This window comes from Cylas formicarius, unplaced genomic scaffold, assembly GCF_029955315.1.
Source record: "Cylas formicarius isolate icCylForm1 unplaced genomic scaffold, icCylForm1.1 PGA_scaffold_6__28_contigs__length_40554024, whole genome shotgun sequence".
Taxonomy (NCBI): Eukaryota; Metazoa; Arthropoda; class Insecta; order Coleoptera; family Brentidae; genus Cylas; species Cylas formicarius.
Genome location: NW_026844347.1, coordinates 35,043,361 through 35,067,706, shown reverse-complemented (window position 1 = coordinate 35,067,706; position 24,346 = coordinate 35,043,361). Strand labels below are relative to the sequence as shown.

Genomic DNA, 24,346 nt, shown 5'->3' with positions numbered 1-24,346 from the left:
AAACCAAAAATCATGCTAAACTGTTTACTGGTTAATGTCCATTGAAATATCAAAATAAAACGTTTTTTTAAAAAGAAACTTACTTGAAATAGATATTTCTATTGACTTTTTTTTTAAATTGAAGGCAAGTCAAGGTGACCTTGAGTTCAGAAATTTAAAAACCATCAGCAGCGATTTACGCTACTTACGAATGGAACTACTCGTAGTTCAAAGTACCAATCGTAAATAAATTCTACTTTCAAAATTTAATGGAGTTGAAAAAGCGCAAACGGTTATCATCTTTTTCCGACAACTATTTGCTATAATGCAGATTGGCGATTTTAAATAATATCAATTCATAGAAAGAAACTTGTAAGCATCTAGGGAATTTCAATTGCTTGGGTTTGACGTCAACCGTCGTTTGTAATCTTTGTTCTGCGGTATTAATTGGTTCTCAACAACAATTTGTTGATAAGTAATATTTTATCAAACTAAAATAAAACGTCCTGGCAAATAGCAGTTGTGGAAGCGACCATTTATATTTAAAAACTCTGTTTTAAAACTATTATATAATCCTGATGCAGTGTCGCCATCCTAACGGGATGAAAAACAGCTGTTTGTCGTTTCTAACAAAAATAACATAAGGGGTGACAACGGTTGAGCCAAGTAACTGATATTTTTTAAAAGATGTGAGCGATACGTAAAATTAGATCGAATTGAAGTTAAACCGAGTGTATAGTTTTCAATTATGGACGAAAAAATGTGTAATATAACCAACAATGTGAATCGCGAAGGAGGCAAAAGTTCTGAACAGGAGCTGGCGAATCGAATTTTTAGTGTGGAAAGCGATGATGAGCTGAAGCCGATTAATACGGTTGAAAATGCTGAAATCTGGCTAAATGATGGGAATTGTGCTGATGATTTAGATGACGATCTAGAGACGGTTAATATAGGTGACTTCTTTCATAGAGTGGACAGTGATCAAATTATTTATCAAGTGAAAAAGAAACGCTTAAAACTTATCGGGAAGTATGTAATGGGAGATATGTTAGGGGAGGGTTCTTACGGGAAAGTGAAAGAAATGTTGGACTCTGAAACTCTTTGTAGGCGGGCTGTGAAAATATTTAAGGAAAGAAAACTAAGACGATTACCAAATGGAGAACAAAATGTACAAAAGTAGGTTTCTTAACTTAGCTATCATTAATATACATATTTATTTGGGTCCAATTCTATAACAATTTTTTTTACAGTTCCTAACCTTCAAAGGAAAAAGAAATTTATTATGTGGTTTGAGAATATATTTACTTAAAAGAAACTACCCTAAAACCCTACTATCAATATTCCTAAAATAGTAATTCTGTTTTGACTTTTTTGTTATGTAAAAACGGTTAATGTGATAAATGTCTAGCTCTCAATACCACATTTGTTTTTTAGCCAGATATTAGAGTGATAATTTACTTGATCTTATCTAATCATGGAAAACAAATTGTAGGTATGCGAGGCTTAAAACAAATTGGTATTAATTGCTGCTAATCACATTGATTAACTGTCATCAACTTCATCAATTCACAAAACAGTTTCCGAAAATTACTTACACTTCCAACGATCCATGCCAGAAGGGCGGCCATTTTCATACGGATTCTGAAAAATGAAAAGTAAATCAATCGTGGACATTATTTTTATTTAAAAATTTAAATATAGTGTTTAATTAATTTATGGTTACAGGTGGTATCAAAAGTCATCTTGATATATTGTGATAGGAATATAGTATCTTATATTCATTTCGGTTTGAAAACGTTTATATATTTTCGAAACATTAAGCAAAGTTAATTTTGGACCTAATTAACTGCTACCTACTGAAATAAACAGTCTCACCCCGAAAATTTCGAATGGACTGAAACGTCTTTGTTTATGCTATCTCTTAGGTCAATAGTGGAAAAGTGTAATTGTTGTTTATCGTTATTCTGATTAGCGTTAGGACTATTAGTTTTTCAGAGGTCTCGATAAAACAAATTCATTATAGGGCAAATTGATTATGTTTAACTTGTTGCAATTGTGTTTGATTTAATAACAAAGCAAATAATGTGAAGAATTTTTCCACAAATTATTATTCTGTATTTTTATAATGGATACCGCCACATATCTTACTATATACAATCCTATCAATATTCGAGTTATGGGTTTTCAAATTTATCTTTTGGGATTTTCGGGGGAAAATCCCAAAAGATAAATTTGCACGATAAATATTAAGAGAAAAATTCCGGGTAAAGCTGAAGACTTAATAAAAAAGAACTTATTGTTTTCATTTAAAAGAGCATTTCTCTGTGTTATACCGAAAATTTTAAATTTGCGCGTTACTTGAAGATGACTGTATAATACTTTTTTATCTTAAGGTTTATGTATGTGGTGTATGAGATTTTTTGTTATCAACTTTTTATAAAATTAATGACACAACACAAACGACCCATAACACGTTTTCACAAAAATTAACTTTCCATAGAAATTGTGCAATGGTTCTATTGAAGTTTCCTTAAAAAAAAAATGTGGCCACTGAAGAACTGACTTGTATATTTCAGAGAGATAGTACTGTTACGGAGGCTGCGTCACAAAAATGTAATCCGGCTAATAGACGAGATTCGGAATCACGAGAAGCAGAAGCTCTATCTGATTTTAGAGTTTTGTGTTGGATCACTTCAGGTCATGTTGGAATCCGCTCCCGAAAAACGGCTGCCGGTGAGACAGGCTCATAGGTATTTCTCCCAGCTTATAGATGGTCTCGAGTACCTTCACGGTGCCCGGGTCGTCCATAAGGATATCAAACCCGGCAATTTGCTCTTAACGTTGGAGCAGGTACTTAAAATATCGGACTTCGGCGTTGCTGAGGTGAGTCCATATTGGTTGTAATTTACGAGGTATGTTCAAAAAGTAAGTTTTATCAAAAAGTATTTACTTATTCACGAAAATTAATGTCCACATAAAATACACTTGTGCCAACGTAAGCCCTTTCTAGTGTAGCCTTCAGTTCTTCCAGCGATTTTTTATTTATCTCCTCAATCCTTCTAAACTTTTCATGGGTCTCTTGAGTTTTGGAAACCGGAAAAAGTCGCAGGGGCCATATCCGGTAAATATGGTAGCTCATTCATGATTTTAGTTTTGTTTTTGGCCAAAAAGACACAAGCAACGATAAGTGAGCAGGTGCATTATTGTGGCGCAAAATCTATTACTTGTTTACAGTGGGACCTCTTGAGATACTACGCTACGATAATCAAAGAAAACCTTGGCATTTGATTGAACTTGACGTGCTTTTTTCGGTCTTTGCGATTCTGGTTCTTCCACTGGAACGATTGGGCATTGGTTTCGACATTATAACCATGTACCCATTCGTCACCAGTTATCACCTTTTTGAGCATTTCAGACTCATCATTGTTGTTTATTCAAAATTAAGCAGTTTCAGAACAAATTTTGCTGCTACACGTTTTATGCCCGAAACTTCGGAAAAAAATTAAAAAAGTAATGTGCAAACTGGCAGAAACTGTAAATATATGTTACGGACATGTGTACCAACATAACAAAAAAAATATCGAAGATCGAATGTACGTAACCCGCACAATTACAAAAGTCGCCTTACTTTTTGAATACACCTCGTATATTTGTTATGTATGTTTGTTATTTGGGTACATGTGATTTCTTTAGACTCCGATTTTCACCCCTAATGTGCTTTTAAAAGGCAGATCTAACGCATATATTGGTCCAGTTTTAATATTATTATAAACTCTCAATGCTCAATGTTTTAACCCCCACATACGCGAGGGTATTAACCATGGTCCAAAAGTGTTTTGCTATAAAAGTGGGAAGTGTTAATGTGCTTGTGCTATAAATTGTAAATAATTTCGCACCAAAAATATTAAAGAAAGCTTGTTAAAAATTATCATTAATGCAGTAATACTAATACAAAAAAATTGTTCGCAGTTAAATTCTAACCTTTTTTTTTATATTATTTTGATTGACTGAAGTGTAAGGTTTTTACAGAGTACGAACACATTTTATTTGACTCAAATAAAGACAATTAAAGAATAATAGTACGATTTGCTTCATAAATAATAGACTGAAAATTAAAATCGCTAGTTGCAAAATTAATTAATTCATTATTTTTCTTAGATGAAAATTGGCAATTTTTTTTAAAAATTGTTCTGAAATTCTCATTAAAATTTTGTATCCTGGAAAATGCCGTTTGGAAAAAGTAGTTTTCCATAACGAATTTGTTTACTTTAAAAAATGTCGACTTTCGGTAAGATACTTGCTGATGAGAAAAAATTAAATTCTATTTAACTTAACCAAGGTGGCGAGTTTGTTATAACCAAGTATAATGTGCCGACAAACAATAAATTGTACCATTTTTGAAAATAAATAATACATAAATAAATAAGTCGAAAATAAACAGTGAAATGTCAAAATTATTGACATACCTGGGGTGCAACTGAAATAAATTTTCAAAAAGTATTGATTAATTTTAGTGGTGGATGTGGTCACTTAATTGCTCTTTGTGATAAACATATTAATATATTAAATTAAAAAAGCTGATTTTTAAAATATTGAATTTGAACAAACATATTTTGATTAATTTATAAAAGTGCGTTTAGGTTTAAAAAAATTGCTTTAATAACTTTTTTTTCTAAAAAATAACTATCATTTTTAAACAACTTTCCCTAACCGCATTTTGCTGAGTTTTGTGAAATAACGATATTTTTATACAATTTTTATATTTTATGATTTTAAGTGCACCTAAAATGATTGGCGTGCACTAACTTTTGATGATAAGGTTCGATAATAAAACCAGACTGTTTTAACATCAATAAGTTTGATATTAGACAGTTTTTTTGAATCAACAGTATAGAACAACAAAAAAAACGCGTACACATACAACTTCTTTTTTATTAGATCTTTGGTTGGCATTCAATGCAATTTATTAAACTTTTTCACAACTTGCTTGTTTGTAATAATTGTATGACTGTCATTGTCGCGCCCTCTATAGAAAAAAAAATCTGTTTGGCCTGGCCATTTTTGAGTGTTTCCCTGGACTTTCTCGAATCTATGGAGGCGTGAAAAATACAGCCAGACAACCAAAAAAAAACTGCAATTTTGTATACCGTTGGGATTGTTTTTAATAGTCATAATTAACCCTGCGCATGTTACAAAATTACGAAAAACGTTTTGATTTTAGTTCAACATCGAATATCGAAGTCCTTTAAAAAGAAATTACCTCCTGAATAATAAAAAAAAACACGAAACGGACATTTTGTTAACGGCGAAGATTAAAATTACGAGTTTCGAGGATTCGAAAACAAAAAGAACCGGTTTTTTTATTTCTCGAACATCTACGGGGCCGATTTAACTTGATACATTCGAGATTTATATATATTCCGATCACAAACACGCACGCAGGCAAAACAGGTTGCAATCGCGCACGACACTGACGCGAGAGAGGCAAACCAAAAGCGCATCCGCGGGGCTCGCTCTCTTTTTTTTTGCAAAAAATCGACAAAGAAGAGCGTTTTGGTAAAGCGAAATATCGCAAAAAATAATTTTACCTTTTGGACGTGCACAGAGCGACGAAACCAACGACCGACAACGCCGCGTAAATAGAAACGGACGACGCGTTCATAGCTTCATTTGTTTCGGGGCCGGTCGCCGCTATATTATTCGTAAACGCGAACGAGGCTACTACGATTGCGAACCAGTTTATCGCGGCAGAGGTCACTACGCGGATTTTCGCTTTTCGAAAAATGCGTTTTTTTTTTGTTTTCGCTGGAAACGTCTAGAAAGAGTTTTTTTTTTTTTTTCGATGGTTTCCGACTCCCGGGCTCGACTGAACGCGGTACCTTTTTTTTTCCTTGCCGTGGTACCGATCGCCCGCTCCTTATCACCCGATATCGTGTTTTTGTTTTCGGCATGATTTCGTAGATCAACGAATGTGACGGTGCAATGCCGTCGCCGTGTACGGGGTGCGCAAAGTACGCAAGTAGTCCGGCGTTGCCAGATTCTCTCACATTTCGAAATGGACGGAGTCTTTTCAATCAATCTTGCTAACTGCAAGCTATAAACTAATAAGCGGCAATAGTCATTTGAATTTGAATTATTGCTTTTTATAAAACTTCTGGATTCCTCCTGCGTCGGTTTTTGTTGAGTCGAATCATCGTGTTGGCTTCTTCAGAGCTAAAAATCATCGCTTATGTTTACAGAGCCGTAAATATATTAGCGTAAATTCTTAATAATAACAACCAGAAAACTGTGTTTTTTTTTAAGCACCAAGTACTTTTCTTCATATTTTAGGTTAGGATAAAGATAACAAGGCACTCTAATAATGTTAAAATATTTATACCATTGCACAACAACATTAAACAATAAAATTTTGAATTTGCCTCGGCTTTAAAATAATATTATGGTTAACATTAGAAATTTTTGTAGAACCCGAGATTTAAAATCGTGCGCCCTGGTGGCCATTTCAGTAATAATACAACTGTTTCGGCGGGTACGAAAATGCAACTCAATTGGTTAAAATTTGTAGCCCTACAAACTTAAAAGCGTTGACATTTCTTGTCTCAAAATTTCGCAGCCAATACTTTAAACTAACCAAAACAGGCCAGAGGATCTTTTCGTCACTTTTAGAAATTTGTGCGACTTTTTTTTGGTATTTTTTTATTTTCATTCTCATTTTCCAAAAAAATAGGATATTTGCGGGAATGGGTGCGCTTCTTGACAAACAAAACCTTCGTGAAAAGTCACTAGAATATGACCAGCGCCGTCGGTCGCTTCTATGAATTTCAGTCAGAACTTTGGAATTGCCCGTTTTGCTAGTCTGACCCCTTATTTTATACAAATTATTTCGCTGGCTGGGTATTTTTGCTTACAATCGGAGTTAATTTCTGATAACTTTATTTAGCGGGTGATACGATGCAAATTTCTATTTAAACCCCAATAAAGATATCTTAACATTAAGGTTGATAACGGATACCCATTTTTAGAATGCTATCAGTTTTTTTCTGCACCTTGCATAGGCGAAAGTACTCATTCGAATGGTTTGAAGTGCCTCACTCCAAATAGCAGCTTCCGCATTTGTTATTAATTAGAAAGAAAATGTTTTTTAATGGAATTATTCTCGGCAATCTCCATTTTGTTTGTTTTGTTTTTAACGTCACACATTTTACGCCATTTTCTTTTTAAACAACGATCTCCACACACTTAATTCGTTTTCTCAGAACGTTTAACGAGATCTGGACGTATTTTAAAAATTCTACATCTAAACTGAAAACTGAACTGTCAGCGGCCATGTTAGTTGTTAAAGGTCGCTAGATCTTATTAGTTGGAGATTTTAAGTGGCACGGCGCGCGTGCGGATATGCTACGGCCCTTGTTAACATTTTTTTTCATCATTTTGCAAACACGACGTTAAATATTTTACAATGTTCGCAACTCATATGATAAATAAGTAGTAATGTGGTATCTCCGTTGTTTGATGTAATAAATTACAGCACAGGTCCGTTGGTTAAGTAAATAAACAATATAATGGCAGTCACAAGCTCGGACCATGGTCGAGGCATGATTTTCTATTCCCTTTCAGAAAATTTAACGTTTCATTTGTTAACTGTCGATAAACAGTGTTTATATTTATATATTTTTGTCGGCTTATCTTGCGCCGAAATGTCGGACGTTCTATTTTTAGAAAGTTTGTCATTTACACGGTGTGACAAATTCGTATTCTTTCAGCTAATATATACTTTTGTTACACATTTGGCAACAAGAAATTTTGGGTCGTTCTAGAGAATATTTAAGTTGTTTTATCTTTGGCTGATGAGTACCTAACGTAGACGTTGCGCTTGAAAACATAATTAAATACAAATTTGAAGTAACCTTTTTTGATACTATTTACGAATCCTGCGTCGGTTATTTATAAATCAAACTTAACTGAAACAGTAATATCACCTGTGCAAGTTTCTTAGAAAAATTAACCTTTTTGGTGCTGTCTACTGCAGTTATTTTAAAGTTTTTATATTTATTTTTAATGGGAAATGGCGAAATTGGACTTTTCTTAACAAAAAGAGACAAAATCGATGCCAATATTTTCATACTTTTTAATGACGCGGTTTAAGGAATGTATGTTTTTTTTTTGTTACAGACCATAGATCTTTTCGCCAAAGATGACACGTGTTTCATAGGTCAGGGGTCCCCTGCTTTCCAGCCGCCAGAGATCGCCAACGGGGCAGAGTTTTTTCCCGGTTTCAAAGTGGACATTTGGAGTAGCGGAGTGACGCTGTAAGTTGCGGGTCTGCTTAATTATCCCACGATACTTTTCGTTACTATATAATATATCTTTCAATAGGCCTTTTGCAATGAATCGTTTTTAAAAATTGGGCGTTGATTGTTTTCAGATTTAACCTCGTCACAGGAAAATATCCATTCGAAGGCGACAACATATACAGGCTATTCGAAAACATCGGCAGGGGCGAGTTTACGATCCCGGGGGAAATAGAGGACCCCCTCAGGCATCTGCTTTTCGAAATGCTGAAAAAAGATCCGCAAGAGAGGTACACGCTGCAACAGATCCGGCAACACCCGTAAGTACCTTAATTACAAAAATGTATTTATTAACAACAAAGTTATAACAGAATTTTCAGTTTTTTGTTTTTCGTTTCTTTACGAAGACTAGAGACATATTAAACGCTGCCAACACTCTTTACAGAGCTTACAGAATTTTCGCATAGGACACGTACTAGCGGTAGCTTAAAAAAACTAGATATTGTACATTAATTACAAAGTAAATAGTTAGTAAACAATATACTTTTAAAGTATAAGTATAAAAATTAGGATTGTTTTAATTAAATTCTAAATCCAGAACGGAGACAACTTAAATAGCTTCAAAGAACCTTGTTCCGCTTTTTTTTCTTTTTAGTCAAAATAGGTCATTTTAAAAAGGCTTCTGATGTGGATTTTTTTTTGTCATCGTTTTGTGTATCAAATATTTAATACTTTAAAATTGGTAAAAATTAACAATATTTATTACGACGGTAGACATTTTTGTGAATTTCTTCTTCTCATTTTTATAATAAACAATATCGCAATTGTTATCAAAAATCAGCGAGACAGAGCATTTAGGCGAAGATTAATGAATTTCTTTAAGACTATCGAGAAATTTTCCCTAAAAAATGTAACCTAACAAGACAATTGTAGATAGATATCAAGTTTTCTTTTAAATGAAGCTTAAGAAACCGGACGTCAAAATAAAAAAATCCAAAATTCTAATATTTTCTCACAAAGAATCTCTCATAATCCTATATATAGAACCCAAACTTCTTAATTGATACTCTAGCGGCAATTTTAGAAAGCTGAGGCGCATTTCTGACCTACATTGCGATTTGTTTTGTTTTTGGCTATCCATAGATCGAATACCCGTTATTTCTTTATCGGAAAAAAAGTACACAATTTTTCAAATTCGAAAAAACATGTGAACGAATTCGTTATAGGTGGTTTATAAGAAAACCGCCAACGATAGGCTACGAAGTGCCCATACCGCCTCTTAAAAATGACGAGTGGCACAACATGACAGTATTACCCTACCTGATCGATCACTACTACGACGACTACAACGGGGGCGTGTACTACGACGAGGACGGCAACATGACAGGGTCGGACGAGCCCCGATACTTGACGGAACGCGAGCTCAAGGGTAATTACCGCAACCGTAACGATGCTATTTTGCCCGTTGTTTATATTGTCGGGGATGAGTAGTGCTGTTTGTTTCCGGTCAAGTGGCGCGGTGGTGGGGGTAGATGTAAGTGTTTTTCCGTAGAGGTAGGAGGTTTGGTTTTTTCTTGGTTTCGCTTTTTTTTTCTTCGTCGCTGGACTGATTTTGATGCAGCTTAATTGGAGGCAGTGCTGTCATTTAATATTGAGTGGATCTGGAACTGCACCGGAACTTGTAGAATTCCTTATTATTTAAATTAACCACAACAACCATCAAAATTAGGAAACCAGTCAGTTACACTATCTGACCACTTCAGGGGCTATTTTCACTGTAACTATTTTTTGTTTTAAAAAGACAAAATGGCGCCCATAACATAAAAATTATGATGCAAGCGGGTTGCAGATGATGTTCTCAAAAAGCACATAGGTAATTACAAATATGAGTGAAGTTTTCAGTCGCATTTGACCGTTTATTTGTGGGTGATTTTACAAGTTGAGTTTTAAATTATGAAATTGAATTGCAAGGTACACAGTTTGTGTTCACAGGTAAGCAATTCCAACATATCCTGGAAATAGTGACATAGTGGCTAGAACTGATATGTGTCAAACCCATTCAAGTCTCTGATAGAATAGAAAAAGACGGCTGGTGACGGGAATTGTCTGGCTCTTGATTATTTATACAAGTAGGAAAATGACGTGTTCTATTTACCCATATATTATTACTGAAATTATTTGCACCGTATTGTTTGGTGATAAAACAATGCTTTTTAAAATATTTTTATAGAGAGATTTAAAAAAAGAGGTACGGGTGAAAAAGTAATCTCGAAGTATTGTTTGAAAATTACGTATGTATTTACCTCAACATGTACAGGGTGGACTCAACTGGACTCTTTCAAAGGGAAACTCTCCTTTCTGACAGAGATAGACGAAAGTTAATGTAGGTGTCTGAGCTCCATATGGTAAAAACGGCACATGGATATATGTTTAAGGGTGTTTTTTGAACAATGCCCATTTTAAAAAAATCGCCGTGACTCTTTCGTTATGAAATGGAAAACGGGTTAAATATAATATTTTTAATACTAATATTTTGTTGGTTATCAACCGAAAAGACGATTATTTTTATATGAGACACACTGTAAATTTTTTGATCATTGAAAATAACTTAAAATTACTTTTCCAAAAATATAGCATACTTGATATTTTGAAACATTGTGTTTTATGAAAGTCAAGCTGCAAACACCTACTTTAGTTTTCTTCTTCTTTAGAAAAGAGAGTTTGGCTATAAAAGTGTCCAATTTGGCCCACCTTGTACGTACCTTTAGCTAATAGTTCTTGAAAAAATTAACAATTTTGGTGATTACAAAGAAATATTTTTTTTCAAAGAAATAGTTATCATTTATTGCGTTTTCAACCAGTTTGAGACAGTTGCAGTTTTAAGGTAGCATTTTGAATATAAGAATACGGTTAGATCCCATTAAATGTTCAGTAAAACGCGTTAACCGTGTGGATTTCAAGCATGCATGCGTCCTGCATCGAAAATAATGTTGTTTCGTTGTTATGCTAACAAAGCCCCTGTTGTTCGCTGTCCTGTAGGTAATTCCCAAATGCTTTTTCCAGCAGAGGAGAACGAAAAACGCAGCTCGCAACAGTCGAACGGCAACGCGCCAACAAACGAGGGCGGCTCGAAACGTAGCGGAAGGAAAAAACGTCCAATATCTTGCATGACAGTCAGGAACTTTTCAATGTGCAAGCAATCGTGACAATTCGTTCTCAGTCTGTCCACTTTTGTGTGTGTCAAGCCATGTCTCGCCTTCGAATCGCTATTCAGATGATTTATATTAAAAAAGAAACGAAATGTTGGATTTTTTGTCCACAAAATATTGTTGTATCCGCGTTCGCTCGAATCCATTGGATGTGTAACACAATAAGAAGCAGTTTTCTACCTCTGGACTTGCTCATGGCTTCTTTAGGTGTGATTTCGCGTTGATTTTGGTATTTTTAGATCGCGGCGTGTCAGTAGCGTTAACTATGTTGGTTAGCGACGAATTTTAGTTTAAATTATTTCTCAGGCCAAAAAAAATAACAGCCGCCATACGTAATTTCAAAAAGGATGTTTTTTTGCAAAATTATCCTCATGCTAAAAATAAACTTCTACCCGAAAGGAAAATGAATCATGGTTTTACAAGTGCTCTTCCGATAGTCCGTCAGAGATTAATAACTGCGGATCGTTAAGGGATTTTTGACGAGTTAATTATTATAACTTTTAGTTTAATATCACTTTGAAAAACTATCTTCTAGATAAACAACAATTTAATTTGATATAATCTATTCCTTTGGGAATGCGAGTAATAAAACGGGTGTACTAATATTGTGATGTTGTAATATTGAGATCTTTCAATAGCAGTCCAGAGTGTGTGCGTGTATAAAATCAAACTGTATATTGTTATTACTCTCATTCGCTAATGAATAGGGTATAACTAGCATAATAGTCTTTTCGTTCTGGTAGATATGAAAGTCAATACCCGGGTTGATTGTTGCCTGCCCCAACTTTTAAAACACCAAACAGTGATAGGAAAGAGTTGGTGGAAGAAAAACTATTTTACTAACCCATTATTCGCTGCTGTTACATCGTCATTGTTAGACCATTCTCCTCTTCAAGCTTGTCACGTTTTTTTTTTTTAAGAAAAAGGGCGATATATTCATATTAACACTCTTTGTTGAATCTGATTATATAACTTTATCCTGTTGTCTAATCAATATAGGGTTTATGTTTTGTTGTACATTTGAAATTTGTAAAAAAAAAGCGAGTTCAAGTAGTTAGGTTTTAAGATATTCGGGATGATTGGGCCCCCTTTTTTACCTAAATTTTTATGAATTGTAAATATTGAGTGCCATATGTGAACTATTTTCCAATAATTAAATACACACTTTTTGATTGTTACTTGATTTTTTTTTATCATATCATTTCGCTTGTCTGCGTGCTAGAAAAAGTTTGTTAAATTTTATGACTTATTTGAAAATAAAATATTAAAAGTCTAACAAATAATCGGATATTTTAGAACAAGAAAAACAGTAAACCTGTTCATGTTTTGGAGAATTTGTGAAGCCTTCAACTACTGACTTGCATCTGTCCTCTACAGGTATGGTGGGATCTCGAAAAGAGTTGGAAATAAGTTTTGAAAAATTAGTTGATTCTTCAGAACTCAACTCGGTAGGTCTCTGTGTAATAGTTCCCTAAAACATAAATATTTTGCATTTACGTTGATGCTAATAATCAGGTATAATATACATTGCATAGTCTGCATCTCCTGTCACAATTGTCTTTGATCTGGGTTGTCAATTTATCGCCGGTTTTGACAATTGTAGTGACGGTTGCGGGATAATCAGACTGTAGCTTTGTTATGAAGTCTCTCATTAAGTTTTGCACAGAGTGGTTGGAATTTACTTCCCTCCCTCTCACACTGATTGGATTTAAATGGTGTAAGACATTATAAAATGCAACTTCTTTCATATCAAAGTCTCTTAGAGGACGTAAAATTTTTACCCTTTCATCACGGTTATCGCAAAATCCCTACAAAAAACAAGATTTCCAATTATTCAATGTGAAGAATCAGCTACTTAAAACCGATAAAATGGACTGTCAATGCTTATTATAAGGTTGCCAAACTAAATTACAACTTGGAGGCAGATCCAAATTAAAAGAAACTAAAGAGTCCATTTTATATGTTATAAGTCTTGCGTGGGATATTTCGTCAATTTTCTCACAGTATCAAGTGAAATGTTATCGCCTCTACCAAGAGAAACATTGCTCAATAAATTTGAAGCAATGTCAATAGACAATTCTGGAGTGAAAATGAATTTACAGTCCAAGTTCTTGGCCACTTTGAGTAGGACATTTCGTCTAAAATTAAATATCAATGTTAACAAATTTGATTTGTCAATATTGCAGAACTTACTTTAGAATGAATAAAAGCTCATTTTTAGTTGTTTCATTTGCATTGTTAGCAACAACTGTAGATAATTTTGCTTTATCTAGTTCCGTCACATTTAAAATGTTTTCTGAAATGTTTATTTCATTTTCAGATGACAGACAGTTGGCTAAAGAAACAAAATATAGCTTCAATTGAAAATTGTTTACCTCCGTTTGAATATCTCTTAGCATTTCCTTTCTTTCATCTAAAGACAAATGATACCTATCTAAAAAGCAAAGTATTTCTCTATACTTAATACCACCAGAATTTCTCACCTTCAATAAATACAACTACTGGTATAAATTTAAGTCTCTTTGGAGTGTCTAAATCTAATCCAGATCTGATAAGATGCAACAAAGCAACAGAAGGATGTCCCACATCAAATGAAATCAAAACTTTATCATAGGGCCTAATCAACTTTGACTTTCCAAGTATTGCTTTGAATTTGTGGTTAGTGCTTGCTAAAAAACAGTTCCTGCAATATGCATCCTTGCCTCGAAGCAATATGCTAGCCTTTTCATGCCTACATTTGTTGCACCTGCAATTGTCTCTAAAACAGATAGGTTTAACTTATTTTGCAATGTTTCTGTATCAAACGTACAATCCAATGTTTTTTTGGGGCAAATACTTTTCTTCATTGTTTTCGTAATCATCTCCCAATGAACACATTTTGAATGAGGCAAGAATACTGTTATAGATCAGTATGGATAATTATATGAATAATGGAATTATGAATATTTTATTTGCTAATATAGGGTAGATATTATTTTTTATTTACTGAGATTAGCCAAGTTTGCCAAAATCATTCGGCCAGCTCTGGAGTTATATTATAGTTAAATATATAAATTAACTTGTTCAGTTCTCTCGTTAATTTCAGTAACTCGATTTTTAAATGTTGCAATGATAGTATCATTATGTTATGATCTTTTTATGTCGACAAATAAATCGAACTGTGGGTCAAAGAACACGAATTTCAAAAATTCAAAGTAACTGTTAGTCAACGGTTGTACGAGTACGTTAATGCAGCTATTTCGAAATTTGTGATTTCGAAGTAGATGGGTGAAATTTCCATTATGCATAGATAGTTTCAAATTTGAGGTCGTTGTACTGACTTTTATAGGCATGATGGACTTTAAACATCTAACTAAAAAGCCCGAAAAAGAAATGACACCGAAATCGGAAGTCGGTATTTTCGGAAAACGAATATCAGATGGTGTTAGAGCTTGCGAGAGTCATTTCACCTGTGTACAGAATTTTTCGACCCCACCATCCCGTCTTGCGAAAATAGTGAATCCATTTGAAAATCATTTGTTAGACAGATTACATTTGCCCGTGTTTAGGTGACCTTTTGATGTTTTAAATAATTTGTGTTTATGAGAAACTTTTATTTACAGTCCCAACGTATTCACCCAGTATTCTACGCCTCAACAAAAGTTCAAGTGGACCATCGACGATTATTCTATCTTAAAGCCTGCCGATATCGACGAAGCCACCCTAAGTCAGCACGTCAGCACAGCAGATTCTCATACTGAATCCCTAGTCCAACAAAAAATTGATACTTTCTTTAGCGAGAAAGAGATAGTTCCTAGCCCCATGAATGTGGCCTCTAAAAGTGTTCCTTTAATAAAAGACTGCGAGGGATCCATTGGAACTCCAAAGAAATCATCGCCCACCAAACAGTATTGCAATGGTAATTTATTTCTTAGAACTATTAAAATATTTGTACTTTCATTGGGAAATATTGGTGACCGTCTCATAGGTACAAGTCAGACTGTATTAACACTGCCACCGGTGCTTCCTAAAGAGTTAGAAAAAGCTCTAAAGCCCTTTTTTACATACACTGAAGACCAACAACAGTCGAATGTAGATAGGGAATATATACAGTATACAAATATAAGTAATTGCCCTCTATACAGGGAGTTGTTTGAATTTGACGACAATGCTCAGATGCCCGGAGATATTCAATCGCAACTGCCTCCTCCCGCATTATCTACAGGTAGCTATTGAAAAGATTTGAAAGTGCAAATGGTCATAAACTATATTCCATTTCAGGAGTTTCTCCCTTGCAACTGTCTCCTTGTAACATACCTGAACTCAAAGACTGCACACTGTCACCCATAGCGAGAAATTCGCTTACCCGTCTTTCCAAGTCAGCTTGTAGGTTAGATTTCTCAAGCAAAATGAGCGTCGACATTAGCCTGATAGTGCCGGATGTGGACAACCAAAAGAACAACGAACATATGAGCGTTTTAGCTGTAAATGGTAATTAATTGTATGAGTTTTCTAATATTGTCTCCTTCAGGCTTATGAAATTTTATTCTTTTTTTTTCCTCCTGGGTCAGTTGATAAATCGAACTTGCTGAAGTTTCTCCAATCATGCTGTCGGCTTTTTCAGTGCTTAACTTAAACTAGCTCGCACACTTATGTACTGTTTGAGGGGGGCGGAGCAACAGAAGGGGTGTGAACATTTTCTCGGATGAGTAATTTCCATCTTGGTAAATAAAGACCTGGTTGATGATGTCAGCAAGTTTAATTTATTTAACAACAGACCCACGAAGAATTCAGAATTTTTTTAAATAGTACTTATGTAAGTTTATTGGTTATTAACGGGTTCTAATCTTTTTTTTTTTTTGACGCAGTATAACAATTTAACATTTTTAGCTTTTGCACCTTAACTTTTGTTGATATTATGTTAAAAGTTCGTTTTTTACTGTTATTAACCACCACTGCTAGGATCGGTTCGTTAAAAGATTAGATTAAATCTGGGTTTCCTTCGTTATTTAAAAGAAAAAAAAATTTGTTTATCGCAATGGAAAATGTATTTAATGACTATTATTTTGGATGATATTTTTGATGATCAATGAGGTTTCGTGCTAACCTACTCTCCATCTAAAAATTAAATTGATAGAAATATTGAAATTTTAAACTTGGTTTAGGCCTCCCGCAGCAGCACTAAGGCTTCGCTATCGTCAAATTCGGACAATATTTTTTCATTTTTGAAGAATCCAAAAGGAAATTTAGAAATGTTTGCTATAAAAATTTACATTCATACCAGGGACTCAAATGTGTAGCGACCACAGAAACCACTTCTTTGGTACGATGAAGTTAGATGTTTCTAAACTAGTCAAGTACAAATATGTAAATTGACAGTTCAAGTACAATAAAATACAAGCTAATCTCATTCTTTTGCTATTTGCTATTTTCAAATATTTATATAATTGTACTTCACTTAACGCCCTGAAAAAGTACCATTATAAAAAGTGCCCCGGTTTTTTTAATTCACAGATATAGACTGATTACATGAAATGCAGCTTGGGACAAGTAAATGATAAGGAGTGGCAGTTATAGGGACTAAAAAATGACTAACATTTTAAACCATATTGAACAGAATGAAGTTGAAGTTGAAAATTGGTAAAGATTTCGATGGTTTTTTAAACGCCATTGCTATTAGAAGTCGCTATTTTCCGTATACTATATAATTTTTGATAAGCGGGAGCCACTGATTTTTTATATTTCAGATTACGCAACTAAAAATACCGGCCTTTTTGGGCTCAGGAATTTTTTTTGTATCTCGCTTGCGAGATGAAACATGTAATTTTATTTAGAGGACATTACAAAAAATAATCAAGGGAAAAAAAGTTGTTTAATTGTAGCATCGGAATCCAGAAAAATTCAGAACTTTTTAAAAAATCGTCAAAATTTTGGTTTTTGTTTTCGGGGAATTAATAATTTATAAAAATAATATAATAATAAAATAAGTTACTCTGTATAATATAGAATGCAGCCTGTCGCCCATCAAACCTGTGGAAATCTGCAGTACGGGTTCGAACGCCTCGAACTGGAGTATGGATTACAAGCACGTTTCGTTGCCGTCAGAGTCCGTCAGCGATTCTTCGGAGGACGCAATGGACGTTTCGAACTCAAACACTCCTCATTCGAAAATATTCGGAAATCAAAGGAAAAGACTTAGCGACAGTTTTAAGCACAACGACGAAGTCGACATCGATTCGAGGAAGGAATATGCAACATCCTGTAGTGTAGCGCAAGGTAGGAGAAAAGCATATCGCGACGAGTTGACAGACGGTGGGTACCATACTGGTACGTTTTCGAATGTCGAGAATGATTTTAGTGGTAACACAAATGTTTTCGCTTCGACTCCCAGCAGAAGGAAAGCATTCGCGTCGGAATGTATAATTTACGATTGATTTACTATATAAAAATATTGTTGACCATTTATTTCATTAAAATAAATAAACTGGGACCACTATCCATGAATATTGAAGTAACTGTTTAGAAAAAAATATTTTTGCTACTAAGTAAACTTGAGGTCCAACGGATTATAAATTCAAGACGCGGAAATTTTCGTTATTCCCAAACTCCGCCACCCCCGTTTCACGCGTGACGTCGCATATTTTGTAATTTTGAAACGGCGCTTCGGAAGGTAGCAAAATAAAAAATGTTTAGGGTTTAAAGCCTTTCCTTATCCTTGAAGTTTAGAGCAATAACACCGCTTATTTTGCAAGTCCTTACCGCTTCTTATTGGTTAATGGTGCTTTTTGATACCCTAGTCCGGATAACAACCAAATTGCGTCCGAAAAAAAGGACGACCGGGGGAAAATCTAGAGTTATTTAGTGTATAATAGTTTGTGACGTCACGAAAGCTATGATTCGTGCCCCCCCTCCCCTTGCTTTCCTTTATCACCATCCCGCTTCCTGTATAATCTTGATTATCTACCGCAAATAAGCAATCGACTCCCTTTGTGCCAATCTAAAAGAATTTATTACATAAAATTAGGAAAGTCTGAAAATGCTGTTTAAAAAAAAAGGTGATATTTATTATATAAAATGAACTGCTTGTAAATGTGATGGGATTTTTGTGAATATTTTTTTAAAATTTCTTGAATTTGGTTTGTACACTATAAGGGAAAGTTTTGATTAGTAAAATTTTATGTATATTAAATTAATTCAATTAACGGGTGTTATTTTGAGAAGTGACAACTTTAAAACCGACTCTTTAGGTAACTATTTAATAATTTTAATAATAAGAAATAATATTTGGACTTATATTATTCACTGCCATTTTCTAATATTTAACTCAGTATCTAAATAGTTTTAAGGTTGGGATATTTTTTTTTTGAAGTGTGCAATGTAAAAATAATTGAATAAAAGTATTAATTTTATTGAATTTTCTTTTCCTTCCCCAATATATTTTTCTTCAACAGGCGCTGTAATTTTATTTGTAAATAATCTTCAAATCAACTTTGAATGTCAAATTTACAGTTACAGATTGTATTTACAGAATTACAATGCTATAAAGGATGAAATTAAATTAAAAAAAAAAACACTTGTATCACTATTTTACAGGTAACGACCTTAAATATCTACATCATCTAAAGTTTGAATCCACAAAGGTAATAAACCCGCAGACTGCAGGTTAGGTTAGGTGCCGGTCGTGGGTAGATTTGATGTAGATGGCTTTGAAACCGATACCAACTGTTGGATTTGTGGCGCGGGCGCCAACGTGCTTTGCATAACGGTGGGCGGTAATGATACTTTGTTCGTGCTCAACGTTAGAGGTAGCAATGGTTGCTTATCACTGTAAGACTTTGACAAGCGCTCACTTAGGGCTTTCAAAGCAATTTGCCTGAAAAAACAATCACCCTGATTAGTTGCAAAATTTTTGCCGCAATTTAAAAAATCCGGAAAGTTCATTAAAAATTAGTTTCAGTTAGCTTTAAAAGCAACCAGCTGTACAACAAAAATAACTTTGAGTTTTTTTTTAATTAAAAAATGTACTTCACTTAACGCCTCGAAAAAGTAACATTATAAAAAGTGCTCTGGGTTTTTTAATTCACAGATATAGACTGATTACATGAAATGCAGCTTGGAATAGACATTTTTCACAAAAGCTACATTTATAAATATTCAGAGGATAGAAGGTATTACCTCCTTCTTTCCATGTCATGCTGATCCACATTTGAAACAGTAACAGTGACGCCTGTAGGATTTGACATGTCAAATTTCCGTATACTTCTCTTACAGATTCCCAACCTGACTAGAATATTGTACACACTATTGCTAACCACTGCTATTGGTGGTTGAATCACATTTGGGAAAAAGCTAGAAAAAATGTTGAAAAATATTGAAAGCTGTAAATATTTTAATGATACCTTGCAAACGTGAAATAGTCAGCCATGTCTCCGCGCGTTCCATTGCTGTGTTTCTGATAAAATCGTAAATAGACCCAACTAACCAACAAACCTCCAAAAAACATTGTGGGATAAGTCCCATCAACTAAGCCTATAAGTTTAAGTATTACTGAAAGGAAAAACACAGTTAGTGGTACATTTCTGTTAGTTAGTTTTCCCAAAGGAGTCTTCATAATAATCAAATCGGGCATTATTTGCTTCACAGCTACACTCACGCCAGCGACGTAGCCTGCGAGACCGTGGATATATATGTTGAAAAGAAATTCTGCATTAAATGTACAATAATACAAAATAAAGTAGAATGTTGTGGTAAAAATTCCCACTCCAAAGTTTACAAGAGCAAAGAAAGTCGTCATTTCCATCTGACCCCATAACGGTTCAAACAGCTTTCCACATAGCCCCACCGTAATGATATCAACCAAAACTTCCCAAAAATGTATTTCCATAAAACAAAATGTAAAAAGAGACCAAACTCTCAAAGGTGGTATGATATATCCAGGAGTAACTGATATAACGTCCACAGCAATATCCCAATAAGAAAGTCCATAACTGAGAAGCACGACTCCGCAAATGAACTTAACTGATGTACTAGTGTTTCCTAATAAGGCCACGAATTGCTGGTTTAAATAGGGAATATTCCTTCCCAAAGCCCTAAACATAGCCATTGTCAAATCATTTAGGTTATGTTTTATTCCAATAGAATCTTTATACAGTTAGTCACTTTTTTCTAAATGTTGAAAATTTTAGGGCATTATTATTTATTTATATTTGCGAAACTTTTTTGAGCTATTATTTTTTAATATGAATTAAGCACAGTATATATATTGGTATATTCATATTTGGCTTGATAGCATTCGTGTATTGCCAAAATCCGGTCAACTTCTTAAAATTCCATTTTAAAACTAATTTCAATTTATTAGTTAATTTAGTTAAATTGCAAAGGAATGACGTATATGGGATTAAAAAACGCCTTGGAAGAATTTGGGTTTTACAAATTTATACAAGAAAAGTAAAGAAGACGAAAGATTTCTTTTAGGTTAGGGCCTCAGGAACAGAACTTTTTTTTGGTTAGCCTTTATTTTTTTGCAGTAACATGAAGAAAAAACAATGATTAAATGCGATATGGGCTAAGGTGTTTTGCTTAAACTTAATTTAGGCATGATATTGGGCGTGTGCGGAAAACAATGGATGGGAACAGCAAAATATTATACGCTTTCAGAGGCTGGATTGGTTTCATAGCTTTTATGGATCTTGGCACGACGATCAGAAGTTTTATCGAGAAAAAATCATTTCTAAGCAAGACATTCTTAGAATACGATGACGAAGAATTTACCACTTCCCGAATATTGGGAATTTTTGCGTTGCTAAAAGCTGTTTCATTAATATACACCACTCTTTACATTTATTGCAAACCAGTTGTTGATTTAGGAAAATGGGCTCTGATGACCAGCGTTTTGCTTTACTTAAGTGAAAGCATCTATTTTAGATCCGTAACTTTAAATGTGACCGTTATTTTTCCTTTAATATTGAACTTGGGAACTTTATTTGCCTTATTTTACTTGCCAGTCAAATTAAGAATCTGGGAAATCACTACAGGATCTGATGATGAAGGTACTCAATTATTTAAAGAAGCACCAGCTGTTAGAAGAAAGAAATCAAGAAGAGTTTAAGATTTTAATTGCATTGAAATCTTCTATATTAATAGTTTGCTTGTTGGAATGCACAGTTAACTTTTAAAGGTTAAAAATCTAATTATTTATTTTCAGTATTGTGTATTATTTTGTTTTCAGTTTCAACATTTGACAACCCACATATCCAAAATTTTGAAGGAAAGTTTTGCCAATAGAAATTAGAAGTTTGTTGAAAGTTACAAAACAAAATAAATCCTTGAAAAAAACCATCCAACTTGATATTTTTTTGTTATCTTCTGAATAAGCATAAATATTCACATAAGCAACGACATTTTTAAAAGCTACATTCCCACAAAATTCAATTCTTATAAGTGCTTATCTAGTTCGCCGCGACCTAAACGACAGTCATGATTAACAGACGCAAAAGTCTAGTAGTCTGTGCCATAGGGTTTCTTATTCTTAATACTTTTCACAAACAGTTGGGCATGACTAAGGTGATAAATTGCCCGTTACAGATTTCTTATACGAGCACAAATGAATACCGGGAACTAACAGCGAACGTAAGATAAGCCAACTAAGCACCCGCCGGTACCGACATCCGTCTAGGGAAATTCGTTTCAGTGATTTCCCGGGCGCAAATAACGAAAATGGCGGAACCGTACGACTCAGATTCACTCGAACTAGCACTAGGTTTGTAACTATTACAAATTGAAGCAGACGGATAACTGATTGCAGCGGACTAAATACAACCTTGATACAATAGTGCTATGGTTTCCACAGAATCACCGCAGTAATTTTGTAATAAATAAAAATCAAAATTTTGGCAAGACGATGGGGTCAATGCACCGCGGAGAAAACTTCCATTTCTTTCTTAAAGATTTTCGATACTGATATCGTAAAAATAGCGCCGAGAAAAATATGAACGCTAAAAATATTTATTTTAATGTTTCAAAATTTTTTGGAAATGGGCTGGGACAACACTTCCTAGAGTGACATCGACATGTACAATGTACATTGTTCCAGGAAATTTCCCGTTATTTTATATCTATGGTTGCATCACAGACCATGAATTAAATTTTATTTCCTAACCTAGGTTCATTAATAAATCCACAGAGGAGAAATTCTTTTCTGTTTCCTACAATTTTATTTGAAAATGAATGATGCACCGAAAAGGGGCCGAGGTAGAGGTAGAGGTGGAAGAGGACGGGGCAGAGGTCGCGGCAGGGGCCGGGGTAGAGGAAAAAAAGCGCTTAAAGTAATTGAAAGCGATGAAGAAATTGAAAATAAAACCCTAGTGGAGGAACCGGTGGAAGAGCCACAGCTCGACGCCCCCGAAGCGCAAGAGGAAACGGGACCTCCTCCAAGTAACTGTATTTTTTATATTTATTTATATATTGTTTTTGGTATTTGGTGTTTTTTAGTTGATTTGGAAGCTGATATCTCTCAGTTGGAAGCACCAACCTTCACAACTATTAATAGAGGTCCTCCAGAGCCAATGCTAAGGTTAAATTGGGACCATAAAGTCAATTTAATTGGAGAGAAAGTTTTAAATCCTATGATACATTGTTGTGATAAATGTTTAAAACCAATTTTGATATATGGCAGAATGGTAACTAAATTAAATAATTTTTGGTCGTCTAAAGTATGATTATATTTCAGATTCCCTGCAAACATGTTTTTTGCTTAGCATGTGGAAAAAAGGAGCATAAGCAGTGTCCTAGGTGCCTAGAGAAAGTTTCAAGGGTTGAACAAACTGGTCTTGGAACTGTGTTTATGTGTTCGCATGGTGGAACGAGATATGGAACATCAGGTTGTCGCAGAACATACTTGTCACAGAGGGATTTACAAGCACATATTAATCACAGACATGTATCAAGTATTGGTGCTCAGCAGCCCGTACAGATCCAACAACAAGCTGAAGTAAATTATTCTTTTCTTTCAATCAACTTTTGTCACCTTAATCATTTTTGCATGTTTCAGGTTGTAGTGCCAGAACCTGAACGTACAAATTTGCGTCCTAAGCCAAATCTAGCCAACGATCCTAGATCCAGTACATCAACTTTAACTGGACGACGTGCTAGGGCTAATTTAATTACTGTTCCAATTCAAGAAACAACCCCAGTGGTGCAAGATACTATTCCACCTTCCCAGAATTACTACAACCAATACTCCCAAGCTACCAATTACAATCAGTCACTTCCACCGATGCATATACCACCACCTCAAGCACAGCCTCAGTATTACACTGCACCACCTGCTTACAGTCCAGCTCAAACCTATCCGACATATACGGGGACTGCTGCCCCCACCCAGCCACAGTACACTACTGCTGCTGCTACGGTACCCCAGAGAGCAACACAACAGTATGATTACACTGCTGCACCACCGCAGTGGACAAATAATCAACAATATTACCGCTGAAAGTTGTTTCTTTCCTCTTGAAAATTACTGAAAACTCTCTTGCGTTTTTGCTTTTGCTCTGTCATAGTAAATAAGACTTTTTTAATTCTGGCTTATGGTTTTATGGGTGTAAAGTTCAGTGTAATAAAAAAAGTGTAAAACATGTTTGACTTATTGATTTAAACTTTTGAAACTACCGTGAAATATGAAAAATATTTATAGCATGTTTCATAGTTTACCCATCGTTAACGATCGGTGATGTACGATCAGTTCTGTCTAGACAGTAAGACATCATGTCGCAGTGGTGCCAGTACTTATTCAAAGCATTAACTCACTAGTAAAACAAATTTGGGCTTAATTCTTCGGAAAATCTGTTTATTTAAAAAAAAAATTATTTATCGTAATTCTATGGGAAGGAA

The 24,346-nt window shown here is 34.5% G+C and overlaps 6 protein-coding genes across 10 annotated transcripts; 4 read left to right on the top strand and 2 right to left on the bottom strand.

The window, feature by feature from the left end:
• Window positions 1-398: 398 nt before the first annotated feature.
• LOC132703635 (serine/threonine-protein kinase STK11) lies at window positions 399-11,482 on the top strand. 2 transcript variants are annotated; one of them, XM_060673012.1, is made up of 6 exons: window positions 399-1,155; window positions 2,556-2,862; window positions 8,152-8,288; window positions 8,405-8,590; window positions 9,497-9,699; window positions 11,334-11,482. In XM_060673012.1, the coding sequence occupies exons 1-6, from the start codon at window positions 728-730 to the stop codon at window positions 11,474-11,476; spliced, it is 1,404 nt and encodes a 467-aa protein (XP_060528995.1). In that variant the 5' UTR covers window positions 399-727; the 3' UTR covers window positions 11,477-11,482. The 2 variants fall into 2 exon arrangements, with proteins under 2 accessions (XP_060528995.1, XP_060528996.1); XM_060673013.1 differs by having other exon boundaries at window positions 400-1,155; window positions 11,337-11,482.
• On the bottom strand, window positions 5,660-14,427 carry LOC132703637 (cytoplasmic tRNA 2-thiolation protein 2). Of its 2 annotated transcripts, XM_060673015.1 has the most exons (7): window positions 14,289-14,427; window positions 13,963-14,237; window positions 13,673-13,913; window positions 13,482-13,617; window positions 13,006-13,287; window positions 12,795-12,950; window positions 5,660-6,192 (listed from the first exon to the last, which is right to left on the bottom strand). In XM_060673015.1, the coding sequence occupies exons 1-7, from the start codon at window positions 14,354-14,356 to the stop codon at window positions 6,187-6,189; spliced, it is 1,164 nt and encodes a 387-aa protein (XP_060528998.1). In that variant the 5' UTR covers window positions 14,357-14,427; the 3' UTR covers window positions 5,660-6,186. The 2 variants fall into 2 exon arrangements, with proteins under 2 accessions (XP_060528998.1, XP_060528997.1); XM_060673014.1 differs by lacking the exon at window positions 5,660-6,192 and having other exon boundaries at window positions 12,730-12,950.
• Window positions 14,428-14,797: 370 nt separating this feature from the next.
• Window positions 14,798-18,857, top strand: LOC132703634 (protein aurora borealis). 2 transcript variants are annotated; one of them, XM_060673011.1, is made up of 5 exons: window positions 14,798-15,027; window positions 15,082-15,377; window positions 15,447-15,683; window positions 15,740-15,949; window positions 17,465-18,857. In XM_060673011.1, the coding sequence occupies exons 1-5, from the start codon at window positions 14,810-14,812 to the stop codon at window positions 17,890-17,892; spliced, it is 1,389 nt and encodes a 462-aa protein (XP_060528994.1). In that variant the 5' UTR covers window positions 14,798-14,809; the 3' UTR covers window positions 17,893-18,857. The 2 variants fall into 2 exon arrangements, with proteins under 2 accessions (XP_060528994.1, XP_060528993.1); XM_060673010.1 differs by having other exon boundaries at window positions 15,082-15,683.
• Window positions 18,858-18,966: 109 nt separating this feature from the next.
• On the bottom strand, window positions 18,967-20,767 carry LOC132703639 (transmembrane protein 115). The gene is made up of 3 exons (XM_060673019.1): window positions 19,858-20,767; window positions 19,634-19,807; window positions 18,967-19,331 (listed from the first exon to the last, which is right to left on the bottom strand). Exons 1-3 carry the CDS (start codon window positions 20,559-20,561, stop codon window positions 19,127-19,129), a joined length of 1,083 nt encoding a protein of 360 aa, XP_060529002.1. The 5' UTR covers window positions 20,562-20,767; the 3' UTR covers window positions 18,967-19,126.
• A 170-nt stretch (window positions 20,768-20,937) lies between these two features.
• LOC132703640 (uncharacterized) lies at window positions 20,938-21,801 on the top strand. Its single transcript, XM_060673020.1, has 2 exons — window positions 20,938-21,635; window positions 21,687-21,801. Exon 1 carries the CDS (start codon window positions 21,081-21,083, stop codon window positions 21,564-21,566), a length of 486 nt encoding a protein of 161 aa, XP_060529003.1. The 5' UTR covers window positions 20,938-21,080; the 3' UTR covers window positions 21,567-21,635; window positions 21,687-21,801.
• Window positions 21,802-22,609: 808 nt separating this feature from the next.
• Window positions 22,610-24,225, top strand: LOC132703638 (E3 ubiquitin-protein ligase Hakai). 2 transcript variants are annotated; one of them, XM_060673017.1, is made up of 4 exons: window positions 22,610-22,897; window positions 22,949-23,136; window positions 23,187-23,447; window positions 23,508-24,225. In XM_060673017.1, the coding sequence occupies exons 1-4, from the start codon at window positions 22,681-22,683 to the stop codon at window positions 23,946-23,948; spliced, it is 1,107 nt and encodes a 368-aa protein (XP_060529000.1). In that variant the 5' UTR covers window positions 22,610-22,680; the 3' UTR covers window positions 23,949-24,225. The 2 variants fall into 2 exon arrangements, with proteins under 2 accessions (XP_060529000.1, XP_060529001.1); XM_060673018.1 differs by having other exon boundaries at window positions 22,610-22,891; window positions 23,508-24,203.
• Window positions 24,226-24,346: the final 121 nt, after the last annotated feature.

Bases quoted from the DNA above. Each gene is read 5' to 3' on its own strand.
- LOC132703635 (XM_060673012.1), top strand. From the start codon at position 728: ATGGACGAAAAAATGTGTAATATAACCAACAATGTGAATCGCGAAGGA. The intron at 1,156-2,555 runs GTAGGTTTCTTA...TGTATATTTCAG, and splicing joins GGAGAACAAAATGTACAAAA to AGAGATAGTACTGTTACGGA. The intron at 9,700-11,333 runs GTAATTACCGCA...TGCTTTTTCCAG, and splicing joins GACGGAACGCGAGCTCAAGG to CAGAGGAGAACGAAAAACGC.
- LOC132703637 (XM_060673014.1), bottom strand. From the start codon at position 14,356: ATGTGTTCATTGGGAGATGATTACGAAAACAATGAAGAAAAGTATTTG. The intron at 13,618-13,672 runs GTAAGTTCTGCA...ATTTAATTTTAG, and splicing joins GAGCTTTTATTCATTCTAAA to ACGAAATGTCCTACTCAAAG. The intron at 13,288-13,481 runs GTGAGAAAATTG...TGTTTTTTGTAG, and splicing joins ATAACATTTCACTTGATACT to GGATTTTGCGATAACCGTGA.
- LOC132703634 (XM_060673010.1), top strand. From the start codon at position 14,810: ATGATGGACTTTAAACATCTAACTAAAAAGCCCGAAAAAGAAATGACA. The intron at 15,684-15,739 runs GTAGCTATTGAA...ATTCCATTTCAG, and splicing joins TCCTCCCGCATTATCTACAG to GAGTTTCTCCCTTGCAACTG. The intron at 15,950-17,464 runs GTAATTAATTGT...TGTATAATATAG, and splicing joins GAGCGTTTTAGCTGTAAATG to AATGCAGCCTGTCGCCCATC.
- LOC132703639 (XM_060673019.1), bottom strand. From the start codon at position 20,561: ATGGCTATGTTTAGGGCTTTGGGAAGGAATATTCCCTATTTAAACCAG. The intron at 19,808-19,857 runs GTATCATTAAAA...CATTTTTTCTAG, and splicing joins GACTATTTCACGTTTGCAAG to CTTTTTCCCAAATGTGATTC. The intron at 19,332-19,633 runs GTAATACCTTCT...TTGTTTTTTCAG, and splicing joins CATGACATGGAAAGAAGGAG to GCAAATTGCTTTGAAAGCCC.
- LOC132703640 (XM_060673020.1), top strand. From the start codon at position 21,081: ATGGATGGGAACAGCAAAATATTATACGCTTTCAGAGGCTGGATTGGT.
- LOC132703638 (XM_060673017.1), top strand. From the start codon at position 22,681: ATGAATGATGCACCGAAAAGGGGCCGAGGTAGAGGTAGAGGTGGAAGA. The intron at 23,137-23,186 runs GTAACTAAATTA...ATTATATTTCAG, and splicing joins TTTTGATATATGGCAGAATG to ATTCCCTGCAAACATGTTTT. The intron at 23,448-23,507 runs GTAAATTATTCT...TGCATGTTTCAG, and splicing joins AGATCCAACAACAAGCTGAA to GTTGTAGTGCCAGAACCTGA.